This window comes from Ranitomeya variabilis, chromosome 1 (genome assembly GCF_051348905.1).
Source record: "Ranitomeya variabilis isolate aRanVar5 chromosome 1, aRanVar5.hap1, whole genome shotgun sequence".
Lineage (NCBI taxonomy): Eukaryota > Metazoa > Chordata > Amphibia > Anura > Dendrobatidae > Ranitomeya > Ranitomeya variabilis.
Window position 1 is genome coordinate 267,399,713 of NC_135232.1, and position 8,648 is coordinate 267,408,360.

The following is an 8,648-nucleotide window of genomic DNA, read 5'->3' on the forward strand; positions in this document are numbered from 1 at the left end:
GTCTGTGAAGCACTTGGGGATCAAAGTGCTCACCACACATCTAGATAAGTTCCTTAGGGGATCTAGGTTCCAAAATGGTGTCACTTATGGGGGGTTTCCTCTGTTTAGGCACATCAGGGGCTCTCCAAACGCGACATGGCGTCCAATCTCAATTCCAGACAATTTTGCATTGAAAAGTCAAACGGCGCTCCTTCCCTTCTGAACTCTGCCATGCACCCAAACAGTGGTTTACCTGAATATATGGGGTATCAGCGTACTCAGGACAAATTGTACAACAAGTTTTGGGGTCAAATTTCTCCTGTTACCCTTGGTAAAATAAAACAAATTGGATCTGAATTATTTTTTTGTGAAAAAAAGTTAAATGTTGATTTTTTTGAAACATTCCAAAAATTCCTGTGAGGCACCTCAAGGGTTAAAAAACTTCTTGAATGTGGTTTTGAGCACCTTCAGGGGTGCAATTTTTGGAATGGTGTCACTTTGAGGTATTTTCTATCATATAGACCACTCAAAGTGACTTCAAATGTGATGTAGTCCCAAAAAAACAAATAGTGTTGTAAAAATGTGAAATCGCTGTTTAAATTTTAACCCTTATAACTTCTTAACAAAAAAATTTTGGTTCCAAAATTTTGTTGTAAAGTAGACATGTTGGAAATGTTTTTGTGTGACATATCTCTGTGATTAAGGGCATGAAAATTCAAAGTTGGAAAATGGCAAAATTTTCAAAACATTCTCCAAATTTCTGTTCTGTTTTTTTTTCACAAATAAATGTAAGTCATCAAATAAATGTTACCACTATCATGAAGTACAATATGTCACGAGAAAACGTCAGAATTACCGGGATCCATATAAGATTTCCAGAGTTATTATCTCATAAAGGGACAGTGGTCAGAATTGTAAAAATTGGCCTGGTCATTAACATGCAAACCACCCTTGGGGGTAAAGGGGTTAAAAATGCTGTTTCTGAGGCAAAGCCAAGAAATGCCAAAAAATTGTGGGATGTAGTCCAAGCATCCTGGACTGGAATAATAGATGACAGGTGCCAGGAGTTGGTTGTCTCTATGCAATATAGACGTGAAGCAGTCCTAAAACATGTGGGTGTACAACTAAATATTAGGTTAGTGATTCACAGGAATGCTAAATCCACAAAAAAGGTACATATTGTGAGTTTGTAAAGACAAATGCAGGCACTGCTATTTTTTAGAAAAGCCCAATGGTGTTGTTTGTTATTTTCTGTGAAGTTAAATATTTATACACAGTGGGTACGGAAAGTATTCAGACCCCTTTAAATTTTTTGCTCTTTGCTTCATTGCAGCCATTTGGTAAATTCAAAAAAGTTCATTTGTTTCCCATTAATGTGCACTCTGCACCCCATCTTGACTGAAAAAAAAACAGAAATGTAGAAATTTTTGCAAATGTATTAAAAAAGAAAAACTGAAATATCACATGGTCATAAGCATACGTATTCAGACCCTTTGCTCAGTATTGAGCCATGAGTCTTCCCCTTTATGGGATTTATGTACCAGTATGTTCTACTGAGGAACCCTTTTGTTGGGAAATGCATAGAGAAATGTACATACTGGCCCATAACCGCCGCAAGCATCCCGACAGCCTCACACCGCAGCGAGGTGCTGTTCCCACAATAGTCATCGTTTTGACTGGTCTCACATGGTCCTTAACTTGTGTTAACTCTATACAGACGTCCTTGATAAAGGCAGATATGCTGAAACGTTGGATGGATTGATGCCTATATTTCCCTTATGTCGGCTGTACATTAAAAGGATTATCATATGAATCTGTGAATCTCTCTGTCATTTTTTGAGTGCCGAAGATTACCATTTTCATTTGTATTCTGGATAGTGACATGAGAACGGAGGGTGTAATTTGACTATCTAACCCCTCTGTCAAGTGCAGAATAAGCACTTTAGTTATCTGGGATTTCTAACTCTTAGGCCATGTGCACACGTTCAGTATTTTTCGTGTTTTTTGCACGTTTTTTCGCTATAAAAACGCGAAAAAACGCGAAAAAAACGCTAACATATGCCTCCCATTATTTTCAGGGTATTCCGCATTTTTTGTGCAAATGTTGCATTTTTTTCCGCAAAAAAATCGCATCGCGGAAAAAAAAGCAACATGTTCATTAAATTTGCGGAATTGCGGGGATCCGCACAACTAGGAATGCATTGATCTGCTTACTTCCCGCACGGGGCTGTGCACACCATGCGGGAAGTAAGCAGATTATGTGCGGTTGGTACCCAGGGTGGAGAGGAGACTCTCCTCCACGGACTGGGCACCATATAATTGGTAAAAAAAAAAAAGAATTAAAATAAAAAATAGTCATATACTCACCTTTGATGGCCCCCGCAATCTTCCCGCCTCTCAGGTGCATGCTGCCGCTTCCGTTCCTATAGATGGTGTGGTGAAGGACCTGCAATGACGTCGCGGTCTTGTGATTGGTCGCATGACCGCTCATGTGACCGCTCACGTGAAAGCGACGTCATCGAAGGTCCTGCACACACACACCATCTATAGGAACGGATGCCGCTGAGGAGATCGGCTGTCTGCAGGTGAGTATAACCATTTTTTTAATTTTTTTTTATTATTTTTAAACATTCTATCTTTTACTATAGATGCTGCATAGGCAGCATCTATAGTAAAAAGTTGGTCACACTTGTCAAACACTATGTTTGACAAGTGTGACCAACCTGTCAGTCAGTTTTCCAAGCGATGCAACAGATCGCTTGGAAAACTTTAGCATTCTGCAAGCTAATTTCGCTTGCAAAATGCTAAAAAAACCGCAAAAAAAAACGGGAAAAAAACGCAAAAAAAAAAAAATGCGGATTTCTGCAAGAAATCCTGACGTGTGCACATACCCTTAGGCTGCCGTCACACTAGCAGTATTTGGTTTTTGGTATCCTGGTTTTGGCTTACAAATACTGATGTAAAATACCGACCAAATACTGCTAGTGTGACGGCAGCTTCACTGTTTGTGGTATGGGAACTTGTTTTTGATGTACCATATATGTTCCTAGGTTCTTGGGCAGTGTGCAATATAAATGTATTACGGTATCAAAAGGAATATTGCACAGTGATTGCTTATGGTGCATATACTGGGGTACCATTCACTCTTGCTTAAATATATCTTGTGAGATCTGGATAAGGTGCAATGTGAATGTATTAACTAAAGAACCACTGCACAGAGATGACTTATGGTGTATACTCTAGGGTACCATTGACTTTTGCATCAATATATACACAATTATGATATCTGCCTATTCTCTAACTTTTTATGATATATGATTTTGGTGTTTGCCTTTTGGCCTCAATATACTTCCCTTTATGATATATTGCACGTACCATATGGTATATCAGAAGCAGGGTACCATGTCTGTCTGATTATATTACATATGGAACAATACTGCTATATTTCTGTGCTCCCTTCCTTGGATAGGGTTTTCTAGGGTAAGGTAAGGTAAGGGTGGGAGAGTGGACGTTGAGTGGGGGCGCCATTGCCCAGATTTTATAGGGTGCCAACCTCTGCTGGTAGGAAGGGAAGCTATAGTAACTTATTAGGGTGAAATATCTTTCTTCTTAATGTGCCCATTTATGAGCAGACCCATATCATATGGGGTGTTGATTGTATTAAAATATTTTATTGATCTATATTAAAGGTTATGTTTTATATGATTTGAGCACTAGTCGGTGAAATTCCTTTTTCTACAGAACATAATGACATTTATCATAATTATTGTTTTGACAAACATGGAGTGACAGAGTGAAAGTGAAAACTACAGATTTTGTGCAAATTATGCCATTTTTGATACATGTGGGCCTCAATATGCTCTGTCCGCTGATCATAGCATGATTTTTATGGGGGATACAGATAACTGTTTGGCCAACCCAACAGTTCACTGACTGGTTAATAGTCATTGATCAGTAGTCATATGCCAGTAGCCACACTGTATTGCACTTCCAGATGTTTCGTAGTCACTTACCTGAAGCCTTTTGAAGATTAGATCCGGGTTAAAATAAATTTGCAATGGACTGACCAGCTCCATTTGCTGCAGATGAAGAGGTACAAGGATTGAGGTCAGAGAGTGGACAATTTTGACATGACATATGTTGACTACATCTGTGCCTCCTATCATTGCACTAAAATCTCAGCTCTCTGGATCAACGCAGGAGGCCACTTACCACAGCAGCAGTAGTGATGAGGCAGGCTACGGTGTAAGCTCTGGTTACAATTGGGATGTGCTCAAAGGCACCCATGCCATGCTGAGCCATATTGTTACCCTTGTCTAGTGCCTAGTGATAGTGTAGCAGCTGTTAGAGCCAGGTTCCAAGTGACAGTCTCTTTCTTCCTCGTCCTGTGCCAGTTTCTCCTCCCACAGGGAAAGTATGTGTGGCTTTACTTTAGATGTCAGACAGGTTGCTTCCTTTGCGTCCTGTTTAGTAAGGTGAATCCAGGAGGCTCTGAACATACAGATCTATCCAGCTCCAACATTTCTGAAGGCAACAAGCTGATACTTTCTGCACATTCTAAGTCTGCCATGTTGGATGCAGGAGAGGAGCACAAGCTTAGTTGTTCAGAATTTGAAGGGGATTTCAGCTTCTCCTCATCAAATACACTGATATTCCTTATCTAATGCATTTGAATAAGGTATTTTATACCCCATGCACATACAGTGGAAGAAATCTATGCAGACTAATGAGTACACGTAATAATACCTTGGTTTTAGATTTTTAAATCTGCGGAAAATTATTTATGTGTGTGTATTCGGCACAGAAAAGCTTTGGATTTATTTCATGGCCCTCACAGAAGGGTTAATACCCATGTGGATCCACTGCACATCTGCAACAGAACTGATGAACAGAACAAAAGGGCAGCAGCACTAACTGTGCCCTTAGACTCATAGAATGTTAAAGCTGAAAGGGACCTCCAGGGTCATCGTGCCCAACTCCCTGCTCAATGCAGCATTCACTAAACCATCTCAGACAGATGTCTGTCCAGCCTCTGTTTGAACACTTCCATTGAAGAACTCCCCACCTCTTGTGGAAGCCTGTTCCACTCATTGATCACCCTTCATCCAGTACTTGGCACAGTCATGTTCATATGAGTGTACATCCACATATTTGTGATTGTGACAGTAGCTGCAGCTAAACCACTCTCACCTCTATTCACTTACAGTGAAGAGCAAAAGGGTAACAATGTTTTAAACTCATGCTCCATATCTCATTATCCACTTCTACTTTGAACTTAAGACTGCCATCATTTTATAGACAACCATTTGGCTATCTCATACTTAAATTTGACTTTCAACTATTCATATGATGAGTTATGCAGACTCTTGTCTTGTTACTGCACTGTTACTGTTTTAATTTTAAAGATCTAAATTTTAATTTTTATTATTCTGTTAGTATTTTGTAAATCCACCTTTTGTCTTTCAACACTTCCTAATCCTTCTGGGCATGTGATCAGATTCAAGCATAAAATTTGATCTCAAGTCTCTTCTACAGGTTCTCAAAGTTGGAGCATACTGGTCGACTCACTTGGGTATGTATACAGTTTTTTTTCAATTCTACACACAAGTGTTTGATTGGGGTGAGGTCTGGGGACTGTGGGGACCAATCCAGCACCTCTACTTCATTGTCACTGGACCATTTCTTCCCCAATCTCATAGAATGATAGAGTTGGAAAGGACCTCCTGGGTCATCTGGTCCAACCCCCTGCTCAAAGCAGGATTCACTAAATCATCACAGAGGTCTGTCCAGCCTCTGTTTGAAGACTTCCATGGAAGGAGAGCTCACCACCTCTCGTGGCAGCCTGTTCCACTCATTGATCATGCTGTCAAAAAGTTTTTTCTAAAATCTAATCTGTGTCTCCTCCCATTCAGTTTCTTCCCATTGCTTCTAGTCTTTCCTTGTGCAAATGAGAATAAAGATGATCCTTCTACAATGTGACAGTCCTTGAGATACAGTATTTGTAGACAGCTATTAAGTCTCCTCTCAGTCTTCTTTTTTGCAAGCTAAACATTCCCAAATCCTGCAGCCGCTCCTCATAGGACATGGTTTGCAGACCGGTCATTATTCTGGTCGCTCTTCTCTGAACTTGTTCCAGTTTGTTGATGTCTTTTTTAAAATGCGGTGCCCAAAACTGGACACAGTATTCCAGGTGAGGTCTGACCAAAGAGGAGTAGAGGGCAATAATGACTTCGCGTGATCTAGACTGTATGCTTCTGTTAATACATCCCAGAATTGCATTTGCCTTTTTTGCTGCTGCATCACACTGTTGACTCATGCTCAGTTTATGATCTATTCGTATACTCAAGTCTTTTTCACATGTGCTGTTGCTTAGCCCTATGCCTCCCATTCTGTAAATACTTTTTTCATTTGTATTGCCCAGATGTAGTACTTTGCATTTTTCCTTGCAAAAACCAATTCTGTTAGTTGCTGCCCACTACTCCAGTTTATTTATATCTTTTTGAATCCTCTCTCTTCTCTTAATTAGTGTACCCTCAATTTCTTCATCTAAATCATTGATAAAGATGTTGATCATTGATAAAGATCTCGACATGTGCTTCATGTTGTTGTCCTGTTGGAATATTATGTCGTCCTTTTCATACCCATAGTACTTGTGTGTATGAAGTAAGGGCCCCTTCACACTGGTCGATTCTGCTACGATTACGACGCATTTGCATCATATTCGACATCGCAGTACGAGCTCGTAGCCAGCGGTCACACTCTACGATGTTAACGCTTTTTCTGACGTAGTTGCGATGTGAACGTCACGCGTCGCAATCGTACGCTACCCTTCACACCGCCATAGTCCTACGACTCCGAGCGTGACGTATTACCAGCATGGGCGTGCTAAAACGTCACGCCCAATCAGGAGACAGGTATGCGGAAGCCCAACCCACGTAGTCGCATTACGAGCTCGTATGACCGCCGTCACATACTACGATTTCGACCGCCACAGCGAGACATTTACGACGAAAGAAAGTTCTGCTCTTTCTTTCACATCGTACGATGCTGGGCTGCGTCGCAGATCGTAACGCCATGTCACACTTTGCAACCTCGGAACGAGGACGGATAAACGTCACAAATCGAACGCTCGTTCAGACTTTGATTGCACAGTGTGAAGGGGCCCTAACTCATCTTGTAGGATACTCACATATAGCTCAGCTTTGAGACCACCATCGATCCTGGTCAAGTATCCAATGACTTTGGCTGTGAAACAATCCCATGTCATCAGGTTTCCTCCACTGAACTTGAGATTTCCTTCAATTTCTCAATCCGTAAGCCCCTCTTTGCCTTGTTTCTTCCAGACCCATTAGCACTTATCAGATCACAGTCTATTGACGTTCGTGTAATCGCTCCAAATCACCCTTTTCAAATCTTTAAATGTTCACTTTTCGTACTTCTTTGCAAACTCGAACCAAAGCTTCAATTGACAATATTGAAGTTGAGACCTTCACCTTTTTTTGGACCACCATTCCAGACTGGTGTACACAGTGCTTGTATCGACATCTGTGATCTCACTATTATAAAGCATACGAGCCACCCCCACTGCCATATTTGGTGCTCCAGGACTGATAGACCTTGGGATGAGCCAACTTGTTGGCTCCAATATTTTGCCTGCATGGCCACCTTTTGACTTCTGAATGGATGGGTGGACTTCATTTCGTATTCTTCCAACTGTCATGGCACTCACATGATGCAGTTTGGCAATTGTCTTGGCCAAGAGACCTGTATTGATGAGCTGGATGATGCTGTTTCTCTTTGGAAAGCGTCTTCTTGGCTGCTCTCGATTCGAACCAGTGACCTTTCACTAGGGAATCAACCTAACAATGCACTGAGCTATTATGGAATGTGAGAACAAGTTGTATTTTGAAGTATTCAGGAAGAAAAATCTTTTTCCACCACAGGAGCAAAACAGTAACAATGCAGTGACGTGACAAAAATCTGCATAACTTAGCATATTCTATATAGTTCCTAGTCAAATTTATGTATGAGATAGCCAAGATGATTGTCTATAAAATTATTGTAGTCTTACGATTAAAGCAGTAGTGGATTGTGAGATATGGAGCCTGAAAGTCAAAAGTTCAAAACATTGCTACCCTTTTGCTCTTCACTGTAAATAGACTGACCTGCCATACCAGTCTCAGTGAGATTTGTATGGACATCACTGTTTAGGGAAGTGCAGTAGCGGAGCTTGTTCTAGGGATAGGCCACTGTGATGAACCCGCACCTCACCATCCCATCTGACATCACTATTTAGTCAGACGGAACAAGTAATGCGGAATTCCATCTTTCACCAATATGACGTTCCGCACCTACTGGGGACATGTAATGCCAGCTTGGTACAGTTTTACACAGACATCCCCTGTCCACATGGGCCCAGGGTGACATGGGGAGTTGGATGATGGGGCCCACACAGTCACTGACGTTGCACCCCACTCACTTACAGCCCTGACAAGCTGAGAGGCTTCTTTCACAAGCACCAGTGAACAGAGTCAGCCAGCCCAGTAAGACTGTCACCAGTCCCAATGTGGGGAGTGACCTAATAAATAGGGGCATGAGCTCCCCCTGGTGGCCTGGAGTGTGAAATATGTTGCATGTTTGTGATACCTGGATGCAGTTATCCTTCTTTG

General features: G+C 41.3%; 1 protein-coding gene across 2 annotated transcripts in view; it reads right to left on the reverse strand.

Annotated features, from left to right (window-relative positions):
- Positions 1–4,351, reverse strand: part of DERL3 (derlin 3) — a 31,987-nt gene extending 27,636 nt beyond the window's left edge. For both annotated transcript variants that reach the window (XM_077280854.1, XM_077280853.1), the window contains exons 1-2: positions 4,192–4,351; positions 3,993–4,058 (exon numbers count right to left, since the gene is read on the reverse strand). In XM_077280854.1, coding sequence (XP_077136969.1) covers positions 3,993–4,058; positions 4,192–4,281 — 156 coding nt within the window. In that variant the 5' untranslated portion in view covers positions 4,282–4,351. The remainder of the gene's footprint in view (positions 1–3,992; positions 4,059–4,191) is intronic.
- Positions 4,352–8,648: the final 4,297 nt, after the last annotated feature.